The sequence below is a fragment of the Ambystoma mexicanum genome, chromosome 5q (assembly GCF_040938575.1).
Source record: "Ambystoma mexicanum isolate Mex_15411 chromosome 5q, UKY_AmexF1_1, whole genome shotgun sequence".
Lineage (NCBI taxonomy): Eukaryota > Metazoa > Chordata > Amphibia > Caudata > Ambystomatidae > Ambystoma > Ambystoma mexicanum.
This window is the reverse complement of record NC_090933.1, coordinates 419470137-419489529: the sequence shown is the minus strand read 5'-3', so window position 1 is coordinate 419489529 and position 19393 is coordinate 419470137. Positions and strand designations below refer to the sequence as shown.

The window sequence follows — 19393 nt, the reverse complement described above, 5'->3', positions numbered from 1 at the left end:
TCTTTTAATGGAAGGGGCGTTCAAGCTCAAACAGGTGGGTCCAGAAGGGGGGGGAGTCAGAAACTAGATGTTAGTGAATTTGGCAACGGCGGAATCAATACAGACAGCTACGTCGCCGCGGCAGTCTGCAACACAGCAGGAGGTGGATAACACGGGGATTATGGGAAAATGCAAGGAAGGTCAACTCGGGTGAAAGGTGGCCCTTCTCTAGTCTCTGGGACTGATCCAGGGAATGATGGGTAGAACGCATGGGGACAATCTTGCCTGGAACTTTCTTTCCCAGCATTTTACTCTCATTCTGTGGCTGCGGCATAGATCCGCCAGCGCGCTCCTTTCGGTCTTCAGTTCACGCTGCTCTCTTTTCTGACACATGGTTCTGATAGTCATTGTATAGGCAACTTTTTCCAGTACTCTTTTACAGGTTCTGGGCTGGCAATTGGATTCCCACTGCGCTTTGGGACTCTTCACAAAACAGGAATCGTTCCTGTATCGGTCCATCTTGGCCTATGGCTTCCGCCGACCCGGGACAGCCTCACTACTTTTTCTGCCTTAGTACCTCACTTCTTGCAAGGACCCCTATAACCCTTTGCAGGAGGGCGTAAATATGTTGCTATATGGAGGTGCGCACCCATGACGTCAAGAGCACAAGGGATTGCCAGCAGCACGCTCAGTGGGAGGGACAGCAGTACTCACAGCAGCACTGCACTGCTCTTTGCTCAACATTCTGAATGTTCATTGGCGTGTCCAGCATGGCTTTGGGCTGGAACGAGGAGCGTTTTCGTTGCTTTGGCTTGCCACTGTGTTCAGCTTCCTTGGTTTCCCTCAGTGAGGATCAGGCTGACCCACTTTTGCCCTATACTCTTTCATGATTTTAGGTTTGGGCTAGTAGGTGGCGTGCGCCACCTATAAGCCAACGCTATTGGAAGGAGCGAGATGGCATGCGAGGCGGGGACACACAGCTTGTGGGTGTCGTTTGGTTATTTGCCCACCCATTGACTGCCCATGGCCGTGCTAATCCCATATAGCAATTCCCACCCACTGCCTACCCCTCCCCACTTAGCATACATCCTCCTGAGATCTTTTTGACCTTCCTCTATCAAGAATCAACATCAAACGTCAGCCTGCAAGTGTTATTCCTAAGCAGTCTGCTGAGAGTTAATGGTTTGATTGCAGCTGTAAATCACTACTGATGTAATATAAATGTCTTAACCAAGTGTGCCTTCAGCCACTTGATTTATATCTCTTGCATGCACTGAAGTCCTGTTAAAAATAAAGAGAAAGCCAACAGGTTTGGCTTGAGGTATTAGACAGGCATTTGTCAGGTACTGCCATCATATGCCCAGGCCATCGCTCAATTGTCCAACTGTTGTGATCTTATGACCAGGTAGGACCATTATATAAGTGCCTGGCTAAAGCCTTTCCCATAACTACACAAAAGCCAAACCTGTTGGCTTTGCCCATGCTTGTTTGCTTGTACTAAGCATCTTTTCCTTTGCTTGCCTTGTTCACACACCTTTCTTCCTGCAGGCCTAGCCTCTTCTCAATCACTGTTTCTCCTCTCTCCCGGGCCCGGCGAGCTTCCTTGCTTCCATCACAAGGTAGCAAGAGGACAAAGAGCAAGCAGCACCTCAGGTCCTGTTATAATGTGTGAGAAACCACCTATATCTTTCAGTGAGATCATCTCTTGTGCAGGCAAACATCCGTTATGTGTGGGTTATGATAAGCTCATAAACTCACGACAAAACTGTCCTTCTGAGCACACGAATGGTGTGTATTGTTTGTAGTTTGTGATGTGTTGTGCGCCCTCGTGAGAAGACAGGAGCCAATCATTGTTAAATGTTGCCTTAAAGTTGGTGCTTTCATAGGTGCACTTTTTGCTTAACGAAGACCTACACTACTAATAACACAAGGTCATGCAGCCAGGTGTTTCCAGGGACAGCTTCAAGTTAAAATTAACTAAATACACTGGAATGTTCTTTTGTGAGGCCAGTTCCCCGATGAGTGCCACCGGAACCAAGTTCCCAAGCGTGTTTGAATGTACAGGCACCACCTGCAGATTTCCTTGAATTTCCAGAAAGAACCTTTTAAGGCACTCCCTACCCACATTGTTTTCACTTTAGGAATTATCCATGCCCTGATGCCCAGGCAAACCTGCCCAGTGCCCACTGTTGCCCCCGGTTACAACTGGTGAAGGTTGGGGGAGAGGATTGGGGGCTTGGAGGATCTGTGGTTGGCCCTACCCATACGGGGCCCTACTTTCCAGAACGACATGCCTACTTAGGCAATAGTGTCTTTCAAGGTAGGCTGTATCACGTGGGAACGACAAGGAAATGGTCGTTTTTACCAACGGGCAGCAGGCCATCACTACATCATACAGTGACCTCAAAGGGCATTATTGTCATTAGAACCAGTTGAGGGTGTCCAAAAATCAACAGAAAAGAAAAAGGAAGGCAAGCGGAAAAGCGTGCTAGCTGTCACAACAAATGTGTCCACGTGGTGCGCCGGCAGCACAGAAGTAAAAGTCTGAGTTTGGTGGGAACAAAAGAAGGCAGGCAGCCAACTATGTGCCAATCCCTAGCCTGAAGCATCCCAAATGGGAATGCGAGGGGACAGGCCAGCAGCGGAAGGGAGGTGACGAGAGGGTGGCCACGTGGAGGCAGAGAGAAGGAGGCGGGCAGGGCACGGGAGGTAGCACCGGTTACAAGTAGGCATACAGCTGAGCAAGGGCTGCGGCGAGCTTCATTAGGGTTGGAATGCAGGAATGTCAGCATTCCTAACCGTCTGATAAACTGGGCCGTGTCTCAGGGGCACTAAATTGTGAAATAATTACGTTAAACAACGTTGTCTTATTGAATTGTGAGACCAGAGTGGCAAGTTATTGAATGCTGCTCGCATCTGGTTCCTCTGTTTCAGCAGCGGATGGATGGGTAATGGCACCTCAGGACAGCGGGTCAGACTGCACAGGCTCGCAATGGTGGCGGAGACTTGAAATAAATCCGGATGATTTAGAATAAAGAACACAAGTCTTTGGAAACCAGCACGATGTATCATGATGTGGTGGCAAAGGATCACTGAACGATAACACTCCACAATGATAATCTTTATGGAACTATTTAATGATGGCGACCATAAGTAACATGGCGGCCACCATTACTCTTGAACTCTATGGGCTGCGTCTGCTTTTTAGCCGGTGTATACATCTGGCCACAGTCTGTGGAGATCAGAATGCTGGCCTTGTGGAGAGGCTGCCTGATAACCTGCACGGTGTAATACCCTGCAGGGGAAACTCTGCACCTGGGCTCCCTCCGGGGGTTTCCTCCCTGTATGGGAAATTGGTACAGAGCGGGCGGTTCTAAAAAAAACACACAGAGCTTTCTTCCTTGTGGTTTCCATTTCCACCCTACACGAAAGAGGGTTTTAGACAACTGGGCATTTGGCCATTAGCAAGCATTAGTTCAATAATGGACTTTGAGGAGGAGGAGACGTGTACAATTGGCACAAAATAACTCCAACTATGTTCCTTGACAAGTTATCCTGGCAAGTTTACCCGGTATATCGCCGGAATGTGGGTTGGTGAAGAAAGAAGGTGTAAGGTGTTCTGCGTTACAAAGGTTTACAGTTCTGGAATCATTACAAAGATGGGGGGGGGGGGGTAATCCTCCTGTGCATGAGATGTGTTGTCGTGACCCTGACCGTTATGACATGCGTGCAACTTAATGATGTCAAAGTCAGTAAAATGTGCCTTAAAAAGTACACAGGCATAACACCAACTTATCAGGCCCACACAGGTACATTTATGCAGACTGCAGATAATAGGAACATGCACCCACACATCCGTTTGCAGGGAGCCTTTCTTGAAAGCATTGGAGAACCACCCAAAAAGTTCCAATGTTGTATGTCATCAATCAGGCCGCTACATTAGACAAAGTGCTCCAATGACGCGTGTGGGCAGTACCTCACCGAGTGCATGCTCTCACGCAATATTAGGTGTATGATCTGTGCATTCTGTAGCAGAGGCCTACGTGAGGAAGTGCCACTACATAATTTAAGCCGAGCATATTAAGCAGTGGTCGAAGTGTACGAAAAGAAGTAGTGGAGCTATGTTCCCTGCCAGTCTGCCCCGCTCACCACAAACCCCATCCCTGGCCCCCTCCCACACACAGTCCAAACCCCCAAACAAGCACACCTGCTATTTAAGGGAATGTGCAGCGCAGTGCACTGAAGTGCAAGCCTCAACTTCTTCCTACACTTTTATTTTAAAAATAAACCGTTCCGGAACCGTTTTAAAAAGTATAGGAGCACCGCTCCCGACCACTCCCGCCCAATTCGACCTCTGATATCAAGACGTTCAGCTTTAGCGAAGGGAATGTCTGATTACTAAATACTGGAATACATGTGTGAGGGTGCGAAGCATCAGTGCTGTTAGACCTTTGCATCCGGGCGCAGCGGATTAAATGCACAGGAAAGATGGCGGAAACCACGCTTCCTTTGCTGGGGGCTTCGTAAAGAGTATTGTCTTGAGTTCCTCCCTGAAGCGCAGGGTGTTGGGAGCCAGACAGAGCTGCAACGTCAGGAGGAGACACCTTGCTGCAGCATTTTCTGTGATGTTGATTTTAGGGGTTATTGATAGAGCATGCAGCACTAAAGACTAATCGTTTTTGCCAGGGTGGATGGGGGGTTGTGGTGCATTACCTTGCATATTATCTCAGTTGCCTTAAATCCAGACTATGCCTTTATGGGGAGCTGGCTGATGGAAATCAAGAGTGAAGGTAAGTGCTTATAACAACTGATGCCTGAGATCAGGCCAGTGGCTGGGTGGTGTCTGCATTTTATGGGAGAAAGGGGTGCATTCAGAGATTGCCAGTGGCGGTAACTCCGTTACTGACACTTTACTTTTGCAGTAACATAATTATTTCCATTTTTACCACACTGCCAAATGACAAGTTTTGTCAGAATTACCACAAGTGGAATTACCGAGTGGTAATTCCCCCATGTTTGCAGGAAAAGTGCTGGATTTTTAGGTAAATCCTCCACTTTTACTCCAGAAATCAGCACATAGGATGCAGAGTGTGCAACATCACAGTTGCACTTGTGGCTCTACCGTTGAATGCTAAACCATACACAAATGCCGGGTAGGATTCTTGCAGTAGCTTATAAGAACCTGTGCAACTTTATATGACATGATTTGAATACTATTGCTTATAAAATCTTATAAATTGGAAGTCGGATTTATGTGAGATCTTTTAAGATTCTGACAAGATTCTTAAGCAAAAATCTATAAGAAATTGTTGTTTGGGAATGGTTTCCTTACCAGTGTATCCACTAAGGAGTGGGGTATTGCCCCAAAATCCAGGATGTTATCACATCTGTTAACAAGGTCTGTAAAAAGATCTCTAGAGCCGATTTAGAAAAGTACCAGGTTAAAATTACCATAAATTCATTTTAATTGCAGAATTCTCCTGACATGTGCTAGAAGCATTTCAAGAACAGATCCTGAATATTTTATAGCGTGACCTTTCAATGAAAAACATGGTCTAGGATAATGCATGCGTGTTACTTACTGGTTGCACGTCTTCCCGACAACATGCTTTCTGCATTGACAAGCGCCCGATGGATCACTGCACGATAGGCTCACTGATCCCCCGACGTCACACTGGCAACCTATCACAGAAGAGCAGAGGACATGGCGCTTATCAAGGATACTCAAGCAAAGAATGTGTCTAGGGCACATGGGTCAGGGCAGTGTAGTCAACAAGACACGTGGGTCAGGTACGTGAAGTGAACAGGACACGTTGGTCAGGCAGTGAAGTGAACAGGACACAAGGGTCAGGTAGGTGAAGTGAACAGAACACCTGGGTCAGGACAGTGAAGTGAACAGGATGCGTTGGTCACGGCAGTGAAGTGAACAGGACACGTTGGTCACGGCAGTGAAGTGAACAGGACACGTGGGTCAGGACAGTGAAGTGAACAGGATGCGTGGGTCAGGGCAGGGAAGGGAACAGGATGCGTTGGTCACGGCAGTGAAGTGAACAGGACACGTTGGTCACGGCAGTGAAGTGAACAGGACACGTGGGTCAGGACAGTGAAGTGAACAGGATGCGTGGGTCAAGGAAGGGAACAGGATGCGTGGGTCAGGGCGTGAAGGGAACACAACATGTGGGCTAGGGCAGTGAAGTGAACAGGACGCGTGGGTCAGGGCAAGGAAGGGAAGGGGACAGGACGCGTGGGTCAGGGCAGTGAAGTGAACAGGAGGTGTGGGTCAGGGCAGGGAAGGGAACAGGACACGTGGGTCAGGTACGTGAAGCGAACAGGATGCATGGGTCAGGGTAGTGAAGTGAAGAGGACACATGGGTCAGGGCAGTGAAGCGAACAGGACACGTGGGTCACGGCAGTAAAGTGAACAAGACAGGTGGGTAAGGGCAGTGAAGCGAACAGGACACGTGGGTCACGGCAGTAAAGTGAACAAGACAAGTGGGTCAGGGCAGTGAAGTGAACAGGTCACATGGGTCAGGGCAGTGAAGTGAACAGGACACATGGGTCAGGGTAGTGAAGTGAACAGGACACGTGGGTCAGGGCAGTGAAGTGAACAGGACACAAGGGTCAGGTACGTGAAGTGAACAGGACACGTTGGTCAGGACAGTGAAGTGAACAGGATGCGTGGATCAGGACAGTGAAGGGAACAGGATGCGTGGGTCAGGGCAGTGAAGGGAACACAACATGTGGGCTAGGGCAGTGAAGTGAACAGGATGCGTGGGCCAGGGCAGGGAAATGAAGGGAACAGGACGCGTGGGTCAGGGCAGCGAAGGGAACAGGATGCGTGAGTCAGGTACGTGAAGCAAACAGGACACTTGGGTCAGGGCAGTGAAGTGAAGAGGACACATGGGTCAGGGCAGTGAAGTGAAGAGGACACATGGGTCAGGGCAGTGAAGCGAACAGGATGCTTGGATCAGGGCAGTGAAGTGAAGAGGACACAGGTCAGGTACGTGAAGTGAACAGGACACATGGGTCAGGTACGTGAATTGAACAAGACACATGGGTCAGGGAAGTGACGGGAATAAGAAACGTGGGTCAGGTACGTGAAGCGAATAATATATGATCAGAGCAATACAATCATAGCTGACCTCCAAGTGCCATCCTTGAGTGTCTTCCATCAAAGCCTCACTGAGCGCCCCTCCCCCTCACAGTCAATGTTGGGATCAACGTTTCACAAGGTCTCCAGGTAGGTTGTTGGAAGTGGACTATGCTCGGCATATTTCTTGGTCGAAGCTTTGCAGCGTGTGATATAGCGTGCAGTGCATAACGCAGCATATGCAATGGCGGCCGCCTAGCACTGCCAGAAGCAGAAGATATCCAGCCATCCCCGAGGCGCGTGACTGAAAGCACAGGTCACAGTCATACCTGCCTACATTTGAACATCAAAAATCCCGAGATGTATGCCCCGCCCACAGTCACACAAAACTCTGCCCATTTTCACATGGACCCTCCCATATGTCAAAAAGGTAAACTGTTGTTATGTGATGTGACGTCAGAAATTTGCAGTTCATATTGAAATATACATATTTCATTAAGGTGCCTTTTCACAACCACCCAAATTGCATAAGACAAAAGGCATTCGCCTTCCATAAAATCAACACGTTAAAATGTGCACGTGTACACTGTGAGAACCAGCACAAAGGTTTTCCCTGAATTGTGCAGTACCGAAATTGGACATTTCACCTTAGTTGTACTTCATCAGGTTATTTAGTGCAGTGGTGAGTTGTCCAGACTGCAAACCTGATGGCTGTGGTTCAATGGTGCTGAGTCCACCCTAACGAGGGCAAAAAGACGGAAAGCAAAAGAAACACGCATTAGCATTGAAAGTCGGCAAAAAAGAATGAAAGGTGACTCAAAATAAACGCGCGTTATTTTGCTTCACCTGCATTCTTTTTGCCAATGTGCTGGAAGCGTTACATTCATTGCTGCAGAGATAAAGCCACACTCAGGAAGGGAGTCCCTGGTGGCGAAGGCCTGCAAGCATAACAAAACAAAAAAAGCAATCAGTGTAAGCCTTCCCCCATCACAATTCCTGAGATTCCAGGGTCTTTCCTGGAGACCCGGAGAAATGGCTAAAATTCCTGAGGCTCCGGGAAAAATCCGGAGGTTAGGCAGGTCTGGTCACAGTACCTTGACATCCGAAGTAGTTACTGTCCGTGAGAGCAAAGTAGCCACTGTTGCAGGTGTCACAGGGCTCGCTGCACACATTCGGCTTGCACGGGCACTGGCCATCCGCCTGCAGATGCAACATGGGGGTAGCGTTAGAGCTGGCTCCACTGGACACAGAAGCTTACTCAACTGCAGGCCATTCCACATTACCTGCTGGCATTCTCCCACTCCACTCACTGTCCCCGTCACATCGCACTGGCAGGCTGAAAGACATGGACACGACACACACATCAGAATCTCAGCTCAACAGGCCTCTGCGCGCTCCAAGCGCTCAGGAACAAAAAGGGGGCGCGGCGCACCCATGCATGCTAACTTTACATATTGATGTAATCACCATTTACTTTAGGGAAGAGCAGCAGACTTAAAAATGTCCTAACCCGCCTCAAAACATTCCTCCAATGGCCTTATATGGGGGCGACATTATAATAATAATAATTTCGCATTTATATAGCGCTACGAACCCTCAGGTATCTGAGCGCAGCTTATTACTACCCACGATGTGTGGTGCTCATCTATCGAGCTCGGAAGGATGAAAGGCTAAGTTTGGCCCTGCCGGGATTCGAACCTGCTTTAGCAGGCTCTGCACGGATGTCAAAGCGAGCGCTCTACTCGCTGTGCCACTAAACTGGCATAATTATACAGTGGGTCTCTGTTTTGTTTTCAAAACACAACATTATGTATGGGCTGTGGCATTCGCGTAACAAAATATCCATTTTAAATGTCACGAAAGGAGCCACATTCTTCAGCTCTAAAGTTCAGTGGTGCAGTTTAGAGTGAACAATATGTGTTCCCCCATTTTGTGATTTGGCAACAAACCAGTTGGAAAGATTTACTTTATAATGTCGCTGCACAGTGGCAAAATGGAGGATTCCTTTTGGATGTGAATGTAGATAGGTGTAGTCGACTGCTGTTCTCCAAGACTAAGCAGGTGACTCCATGCATTTTACCTGTAACTACTTGCGAGTGCCTCTTAAGCAATAATCCATGCATAAGACGTTGCTTTGCTTTGCAAGTCAAGTGTTTAAGAGGGGCTGTGCCACATATCTCTTGCCTGCTAGTAGTATACGAAATGAATTTAGCAGCAGGTCTGTCTGCCACTGTTCTGCGAATCGTTCACTTGTTCACAGCGCAATGCACACTTTGCGGTCTCTTAGGGCACTTCCATACACCGTGGGCCCGATTCATGGAATATTTGCCCGGTTCAAAGTGAATTTGCAATGCTGAAAAGTGACTTTGCACTGCCGACACAAACCCTGATTCATGGAACCGTGCAGAGTGTATTTTTGCTGTGCAAAGTCCGGGCAAAGTCATTTTGTACTGCACAAATGACTATGCACTGACTTTTCCCTTAGGGTGACTATTTATTCATGGTGCATTGCAATAATTGTGTGCCCTGCGCAATGGAAAAGGAGGAACAATGACAGGGGATTTGCTGTTGGCGATGTACTGCACATTCTTGAAAAAGTTGTTATAAAATCGAAATCCCTTGCTGCTGTGTACATGCCACTCAAGAAATCACCATTTGCAATAAGCAAAGATTCACAGGCATTGTGTTGCGAGGTGGTATGTTCAGACATCTGTCGGAAACACTAAAACAGGAATGCCATTAGTTAGTTATACTAGTTATACTAGTCCATAACTGTAATCACTTCATTATGATTTATAACATTTCAAAATAACAGAAACTTTGCGTGAAGGATGCACCAACTAAAATAAATCGAAAATGATATGTAGATAATCAAGAAAAAAATATTTGAATACAAAAGAACAATTCCTAGTTATAATTTATGAGCTTTTCACAATCCTATGTACATTTTATGATACTTCAGAGTAGAACGTATACACATGTTTACTGGAAGTGGCCCACTTTCTTGTGAATATTTGCTAAACATGGGTCTTGTTTGTCGAATTAAGGGCTAATTAATGCCATTCAATCATTCATTTATCATTTGTATATCGCTGTTCACCTAATTATGGTCCCAAAACGCTATTGGTTGAATGCTCTCAGAGGGAATGGAGTCCAAAATTGGGAGAAGTTGGGAAGAGCTGTTATGCATGTGTGCATTTACGCCGTTAAAGTTATGTGAAAAGTTGGGAGGAGCTGTTATGCGTTTGTGCATTTAAGCCATTAAGGTTATGTGAGAAGTTGGGAGGAACTGTTAAGCGTGTGTACATTTAAGTCATTAAAGTTATGTGAGAAGTTGGGAGGAACTGTTAAGCGTTTGTGCATTTAAGCCATTAAGGTTATGTGAGAAGTTGGGAGGAACTGTTAAGCGTGTGTACATTTAAGTCATTAAAGTTATGTGAGGGTGGCCAAGACCCTGCTAGTCACCCATGTCTAAATGGAGTGTGGATGGGCGCAGCGGAGGTAAACTATGAACTAAATGGGAGGATTGTGTTTAAGGAGATAGTGGATTATGTGAGAGGCTACAGTTCACATTTTTGTTGTTAAAGGTAGTTTAATTTTGATGGCAGAGGTGTTGTGCAGTAGTGTTTGTGTTATATGGGAGTGCCGGGTGTGTGGAATGAGCCCATGCCTACCACTAAGTTACGATGGTGCAGTGTGCGACCTGAGAAAACGGGTTACCTGTACAAACAACAATGTCTACATCCTGGGTTCAATCTATGTACAAAGAGCAGTGCTACAATTCACGGATGACCTAAGTGCTAAATGAATACACAATACTCTCCCTCTGAGAGGATCTTAAAGTGATAAATTGTCATCCCCAGTTCCTTCTTGTGCGAATAAGACCCCCCTTTCACATTTCTCTACAGCGGCATGGCAAAACCTCATGTGTTTTAGAGTTACATACTGTGTCGACTACGAAAGAGAGATCCAATGTGCCTGATTGTCTTCCTCCCGAAGATCAGAGTGAATTTCCTAAGGTGTAATTTAAGTGCGATGCTTTGTCCACCATCCAAGCCCATATGAGTGCAATACCTGGCCCACAGTCAGGATTCTTAACATGTGCAAGTTACTGGAATATCTTCTTGAATCCTCCATATGGGTTGGCGGTGCCCCAGGCGGGGTTTGAGGTGGCAGAGCAAATAGGACGGAGGAGAGACAACGCAGGTAGCTGAGAGAGGAACATGTGGGAGGGAGTGTGCGGGGGGGGGGCGACTGCCGGATGAAGTTAGTGTGCAAGTGGGGGGATTGGGCACGGGGAAGGGGGGAGCAGGAAGTGGAAGGGAACAGACAGATATTAAGGGCTTTCCTAAAGGCCAGGTGATCATCTATGAGGCAGTGTGGAGAGGGATGCAGTTCCAGAAGATGGGTGCAAGGCCGGAGAAACAGGCCCCTCTTAGCCTGGAGAACTTGAAGAGGGGCACTACCAGGAGGTGTGCACAGCCTGATCTCATGATTTGGGTGGGGCGGTAGTGTGTGAGCTAGTTTTGGAGGAATTGAGGGCCTTTCATGTGGTTGGCACGGTGGGTAATGCACATGGCTTTAAAAGAGGCTTGTCGTGACCTATTGAGTAAATATGGCCTTTAGCGAAGCTGTGATTACATCAGAAAAGGCCCTCATACAATAAATAGTGCCTATGTCGTCTGTGATGTCAGCAACACACAGGTGCTTTTTCTTTGAGGACAACGGATGGTGGAGGGAGGAGGTCACAGTGGGGTGTGCTGCAAGGGTTTAGGGGCCTCACTGCGACACTAGTGACTGGGAAACCACTGGGTGTGTTATCCTAAGTAGGCCTCCAAGGAACCCCATACTTGCTTCCTCAACCCTAGGCCAATTCATCCGGTCCAGACATGGAGTCCTGGTGAACCTTAAGAAATGAACTGGAAGGTAGAAGACCCGCTACAAGAGTCATGCCACTTTGGCGATGTCATGTCCAATGACGTTACATAGTAAGCAGGGACAACTCTCACCCATCAGGTAAATTTAAAATGTGACTTCACCGGATGTATCATTCCTTTCCTGGAGAAGATAGTTTACTTTTAAACAGACTGGCAAGGATAGAAAAGCAGCCAGAACTACGTAAAGGACAGGAGGTGCTTTAAAAGGGCGACCCTTGAGAATGCCTTTGCAAATATGAAGCTTTTCAGCTGAGGAACCCAAGACCTAGAGGGAGCATGGAAAATACCCTTCTTTAGTAATGGATTAGTAGGACCTCTATGTCCCCATGCATGATGTGAGAGCATCCTCAACAGTAAGGGACTGACAATAATGTCCCTGAAGAGACACAGGAAGTGATGTTACAGTGAGGAGCCTACACTGTGCTATGATGAGTTAAAAGGCAGTTAGTGATTGTGTTTTTCAAAACCTGCGATTGAAATTCTAGTAACATGCTCTTATTCATGGCTGACATTTATGCCTCCTCCTAATGATCTATGTGGCCTGGACACAGATCTGACATTCTAGGTTTTTTCTTGACAGGTCCATTTGAAATACAATTGACTACAATTAAATTAAATTCAATTAAAAAACGTGGCCTTCAGTCTCTGGAATGCTTATACTCTTGTAATTGATTCACAAATTGATCCAATTGCAGAAAAGCATCAACTTTGGATGCCTTACGGCTGCAAGATGCTTACAAATAGCGTTCACCCAGTTGTCATGTAATTGAACCAACAAGTAATAATAATTAAGCAATAAGCCCTGAGCCACGGGGGCATTACCAAGTCAGGTAATGCCCCGGGGCACATAGTTAATGAAGGCCCAGAGGCATTACCTTGCTCGGTAATGCCCCTGCAGTGAGGGGCTTATTGCTATTAGTACCCCGGCCCATAAGACCGGCGTACTAAGAGACTTTTTTTGTGTTCCGAAACACACCAGCGCTTTGGAACAGAAAAGAAAATGTAAAAAAAATGGCCGCCAGGGAAGGGAAAACGGAGTTCTTTTTCCCTTTCCATGGCAGCCATTCAAAATTAATGCAAAAAGGTAAACAAATAAAATGGCCACCATGGAAATGGAGAAGGGACTAAAGGTAGTCCCTTCTCCCTTTCGATGGTGGCTATTAAAAAAATAAAGAAAATGTAAACAAAGAAAATTGCCGCCATGGAAAGGAGTGAAGGGACTATGTGTACTCCCTTCTTCCTTTCCATGATGACCTGTCACGGCTCGGGAGCAGACGCGCAGGGGATAGAAGTGTTCTTCCTGGCGTGTCCGCTCCCGAAATGGACCAAAAAGAGGGTAAGTGGGGTTGGGAGGGTATGGAGGGGATTGCTTGGATTGGGGGGGGAGAAACTCTTACCTCGATCCCCAATGGGGGAAGAGGGCAGCCTCCAGCCGCGTGGAGGCTTGGTGCAGGGATTACCCCGTTACAAGCGTCTTCATTGGCTGAGTGGCTGCTACACACCCCGCCGGGGACAAAGGAAAGGAACGTTGACAGAGGGATTGCCGGTCGAGTAAATCCCCGGCAAGGGCCAATCAGATTGATTGTTAAAATCTGATTGACCCCAGCTGGGTACTAATAGGACGTATGAGCAAAGTACAACTGAGACCCAGACCTTAAAGCCTCTGCCCTATTTTGCCATTTCAATCGCCATGATTTCCTCCAGACCCGAAAGATCTGAGGGTAAACCATAGCATATCTCATTAAATGTGTGCTTGGTGTGTAATGCTACCTCCACAAAAAAGTGTCATTGGGTTCGACATCCTACGGTACACTGAGGACTTTCAGGGTTACAAGAAAATCAGAAAATATTGTATTCATCTAAAGAGAATCAGTTTTCCTTTGATAAGCGGGAGAGCTATTCATAAGCAGTCTTACCAACACATCCGGCAGGGTTTTCGCTGGCAAGATTCCAGTAGAGTGGTTTGCAACTGCTGCAGGTAGGTCCCCCAACATTCGGTAGACATTGGCAAAGGCCCTAGTGATAGAGGGCAACAAAACATCTGTTAGTCTTCTGTCCACTTATACAATGTAAGCATAACCAATGTAGTACTTAATGGGATGCAGTGAAGATGGGTAAACCTGTAAGATAAATACTAGGCATGAAATGAGAAAGAAAGGTTTGTGGGTTTTTCTGGCCCCCTGCCAGAATAGGTTAGACACACTGTAGGCTTCTCAATTAAGCTCAATTTGGATTTGGGCCGCAGGTTGCGTCCATTGCACACAGAACAATTGAACAATAGCTCAAAGCCATAGCTTACCATCTTCACCTGATGCTGATTTTAGAAGGAACAACTTACCCCTTTCAACCAGTGCCTCCTATTGCAATATTTAGTGACAAATAATTCACTCCAAGACTAACTATACTGTTGATTGTAAGGCTTCTATTCACCAGGTGGGTAATGCAAAAACACAGCAAAATGAATAAGGCACTTTAATCGAATATTGCTCAATCTTCATACTCAATCTCCATGCTGGGAGTGCAGAGAGAATTGCAGCATGCAGTGCTTTAAAGACACCAATGCCTGGATCCAAATGAATTATCCAGCCCTCACAAAGGCAAAATACGAGATTCTGAACGTCAACCCCAGTGTCTACTTTGCCATTTTCTTTGATTGGCCCCTTTATAAAAAAAGTATGGCACAGTACTGCTATATATGGCACTGTTTTTTTAGAACGGCAGGAAATGTGTGTATTATTTGTGGTGTTTTACTCGTGAAGGTATTTCACTGGAAATAGTTTTGAAAAATATGTCGCCTCTTCATGTTTGTGTCTACACTAGCACCAGCTTATGCTGTAAGAAATTTGGAAGTGATTTTGGATTCTAAATTGACATAGAGAAAAAAACATAAAACAAAAGATTAACACTGTGGTAAAAATAGACACTACAGGCCAAAAAAGGACACCTTTTTATTTTACGTTTTATTTTTTTTACACATGTTTGTGAATATATGATCTCAAGGTTTAATGTCTAACTTTTATGTCATGGCCACCTGGAACTTTGCACAGGCGTGTGGTGGCAACATGCTTGCTTGCAACGTCATGCCTGTTAAATATAATCCCACGGCTCATATGGCACCTCGAGAAGGCGGTGCTTGTATTCTGATGACGATGCCCTGGGCACACATCCTTGCTTGTTAACCCCATTGCGGTCGGCACATCTCAGGCAGCATCGACTAGTAATTTAGACCTTAGGCTAAAAAGGAACATAGCTTTGAGGGTGTTCCAGAAATTGATGAGGATTGGAAGGGATATGATCTGGAGTAGGAGGTGTTGCTTATCAGATACCTCTGGTCCCAACATTCTCTGTTACCACCTCCCTTCTACGGCACAAAATACACCAATGGTTGTTTACCTTAATTTAATCCATGTTGAACCCCTTCTCCCCCAAGAACCTTGAAAAGACACATATACTACGGAGCTGCAAGATACCTTCTGATATTGAAACTCAGGGGTAATGTGGTAATGTCCATTGCTGCCTTTCTTTGTCTCATTGCTCTGGGTCCAGCAAAGAATTGTATTCTAGTCACAAACCATGCTCCATGAAGACTATTGGACACAAAGCAAAGGAAACCTACATGTCTGTCTTAACAAATCCCCACCTTAAATTCATTTCTCACCTGTTCAAACTGGCCCTCAGCCTAAATCACAACAAACTACCCAATATGTTTGTTTTAAGCTAAATAATGCAAATCTATGTCTCCTGATCACAGCGCTCCTCTTCAATCATGTGCCAAAGCCAAAGACTGCTTTGAACCTTTTGTAATGTAGTATCTGTCTGCAAGCCTTGTGGGTGTGCTGCTACTTGGACAGACCCCGAGGAATCCAATGGTGTACTGGCTGCATTGCCAGATGACCATCAGCCAGGAGGAGCAGAACCACACGGTACCTTCCATCCTGTAGGCAACTGACTGGGAATTGGGAATGAGGGGAAAGAAATGGCAAGTGGAGTGACCGCCCTCAGAACTATCTCCAACAGGGGCGTTGGTAGGTCTGGAAAGGATCCGGGGCTACACTGTCCTGACTGTTGCGACTCGGGGCTAGCTAGCCTTTTGGTTGTAGCTCCTGAGCATCCATCCGGGCCTACAACCAAAAGACCCAGTGCTATAACCCACCAGCGCTCCCCCAGCAACGCCTCTGATCTCCAAATACGGAAGTGGCTCTTCAAATGTGTGTACGGGTCACAATGGATTGTAGGAGTTGCTTAGTTGCACCACTTTTTTCCGAATCGAAAAAGAAAATGAAAAAATGTAAGAGAGGAGTTAAGGAGTTTATTGGAGTGAAAGCAGTTATTCCAGACGTAATTAATTAACCAAATTCTGTCCCGGATGGTTACGATCTGCAGCTCTTATGCTGCGCGAACACAGCCAGGATATCTTCAGATGGAAGAAATCAAATAAATGATGTTGGAAGACATTAGATTACATTACAGTATTTGTATTGCGCACTTAGGCATAAAGGAGCAGACAATTAAACAGACAGGTTACAAGGAACAATTATCTCAAGCTGAGAAGTGAGTTAACGAACCTGAGTCAGACCCGGATTCATGTTAGCGGTTATGCAAACAAATACGTTTTTAGGTCTTTCTTGAAAGCAGACAGTGAGCTCTGGAGTCTTACATTTGTTGGGAATTGATTCCAAAGTTTAGGAGCCACCAAATGGAAGGCCCCCTTCTCGGCTTTGGAAGTTCTGCATCTAGGAAGGACAAGCAGGTTCTGTCCACTGGACCTCAGTCCTCTGCTGTTAGCTTTATCCGTAATGGAAGCCTGCGGGTATGATGGCATTATCCCTTGTCTACACTTAAATGTCATAGTGAGGATCCCGTAAGTAACACGTGCTTCAATAGGCTGCCAGTGAAGAGCCCGCCTGGCATCCGTCACAATGGTCTCTTTGTGAGAGACCCAGGACTACTCTTACCGCCCTGTTTTGCATAGCCTGCGGTCTGTTCATATCACGTTTACAAATGCCAACAAATAAACTGCCACAGTAGTCCATCTTGGTGCCAATGATGGCTCTGGTGATGGTCTCAGCGCTGGCCTGTGAGATAAGTGGCTTAAGATGATGAAGCAATTTGATGTAGTAAGCTGAGGCAGTAACAACGCTAGAGATGTGAGAGCTCATGGTTAGCGACTGGCCGAGAGTCACGCCCAAGATCTTAAGTTTATGGACTGTGGTAATGTGATCGACCCCTAGCCTAAACGAGTTGAAGTTACTGTCCAACTTTCTTATGGTGAGGGAATTCCCCTCTATCATGAGTTCAGTTTTGCTCTTGTTAAGAGCCAGATTGTTGTTAAGCATCCAGTTCTCGATTAAATCGAAAATTCTATTTTAACTCTAGTTTGTCCTGAGCATGACAGCCAGAAAGCGGGACGACACATTGGGCCTCATTACGAGGTGGGAGGTAAGGGATTACTGGCACCGGTAAGGGCACCGGTGCTGGTAATCCCTTACCTCCCTACTACGAGTTCCCTTTGCGGGTCCTTCCTTAATGCCTGGTTTTTGCAGGCGTTAAGGATGGGACCCGCAAAGGGACTCTAGAGCTAATAACTGTACTGCAATTTGCAGTACCGTTATTAGCACCTTCCCCATTCCCACTGAGCCCTATGGGAGCTCAAATGGGAATGGGGAATGGCCCTGGTGAATGGGGAATTACCGGTCCCGCCGACCTCAGAATGGACTGGTAATTGCTCCATTCACCAGGGCGGAGTCGGAAGGGTTTTGGAGGCAGCCATGGAGCTAATAGCTCCATGGCTGCCTCCAACCACGTAATGAGGCCCATTGTGTATCGTCGGTGTAGTTCGAGAACATAATCCCCTCAGACTCTAATTCTGAAAAGAATGGAGTCATAAATATATTGTAGAGGCATGGGGACGTACTCGATCCCTGGAGTACCCCAAAACGGACTGGAATGGGTGAGGCCTCAGCTGGTTCCGAGCATGCTCGGCTAACTCTATTCTCCAGGAACGTAGCGATCCATGAGACCGCCAGAGGTGAGAAGTTAGCCACCTCGGATAGTCTGGACTTCAAGACTGTGATCGACCAAGTCGAACGCCGCCGACTGGTCGAGTGAGACTAACAGAGAGAGAGAGCCTTTGTCTAGACGCTTCAGCAATTTAGATTTTAACTCCAATAGGGATGTCTCAGTGCCAAAGACAGCTGCAGGAAAAGGCCCTGTAGTTGAGGGCACCACATTGCAGTCCTGGCTCAGAGCACTGGGGTTCTGCTGGTCCTGCCCACCTGCCAGCTCTTGTTAAAACCAGAAGCAGTAGCCCTTGTAGTGAAAGGGCACCAGAGTTGTGGGCACTGCAACACTGTCCCAGAGGAGAGCACTGGAGTTCTGCTGATCTCTCCCACCGGCCACTCATGTTAAAATCAGAAGCAGCAGCCGTTGCGGTGAAGCCCACAGTGGGAAAGGACACAGCAGTTGTGGGCGCCAACACACAGTCCCAGTGCGGAGCACTGGTGCTCTGATGGTCCTGACCACCTGCCTACTAAAGTTAAAATAGGAATCATCTAAAGGGCAGTAGGGGCGAGATGGGACAGGCCCTCCTTCCTTCTCCCTCAGACAGATGTTGTGGGTGTGTGTGCAGTGCTTGTCCCAACAAGAGAACATAGTGACTGTTTTATTAACACAATTGTGGTCTTGAAGAACCCCAGCCTAGTTGAGCCAAAAAAGGAATGTTTTCAAGACTTCACTAAATCTTTAATGTCAAGGTCTTGTTTTTCGGCCTACGTCACTGTTCCATTATTGCAACTGAGAGACATTTGGATTTGTTTGGTGGCGATTGCCCCACCTGCTATCACTAACTATGGCAACATACGCCCATGCATGAGGGTGGGGTTGTCCTGACTGATTTGGCCGCCTGTGTCCGTTGATATTTTTTGAATTCTGTTTCCATGGTTTTCATGCATCGACTGATTTATTATATTTAAACCATGTGCAGGACAGTACAGCACCTGCACATTTTGGATATGCCTTTCCTCCAATCATTCAAGGATATTAGGGGATATCAAGGATGTCAAGAGAGAGCTGTACTCTCTGCAGGCGAATAACTAAAGTTCCTTTCCAGCTGGTGCTGGATGATTTTAGAGAGTGCTCCAGAAGCTTCCATGCAATGCGCACCTGATCAATCCCACCCCCATGAAGTAGTCGGATGGCAAGAGGACTCCTTTAACTTATTGTTAATCACCTTTGCTAAGTTTTTTTGTCTATCATTTGTTGGGTGATGAGGAGCATCCTACGAGCCAGCCGGGCGTTCCCTCAAGTGAGGGAGGTGCAATACCAGTGCTAGACTAGTATATTAGTGTATTATGAATAGCACAAAACATTTTCTGCCAGTGGTTGTGGA

General features: G+C 46.7%; 1 protein-coding gene across 2 annotated transcripts in view; it reads right to left on the bottom strand.

Annotated features, from left to right (window-relative positions):
• Positions 1–19393, bottom strand: part of LAMA3 (laminin subunit alpha 3) — a 1348901-nt gene that overhangs the window by 654174 nt on the left and 675334 nt on the right. For both annotated transcript variants that reach the window (XM_069620910.1, XM_069620909.1), the window contains exons 18-21: positions 13923–14022; positions 8353–8405; positions 8164–8269; positions 5562–5661 (exon numbers count right to left, since the gene is read on the bottom strand). In XM_069620910.1, coding sequence (XP_069477011.1) covers positions 5562–5661; positions 8164–8269; positions 8353–8405; positions 13923–14022 — 359 coding nt within the window. The remainder of the gene's footprint in view (positions 1–5561; positions 5662–8163; positions 8270–8352; positions 8406–13922; positions 14023–19393) is intronic.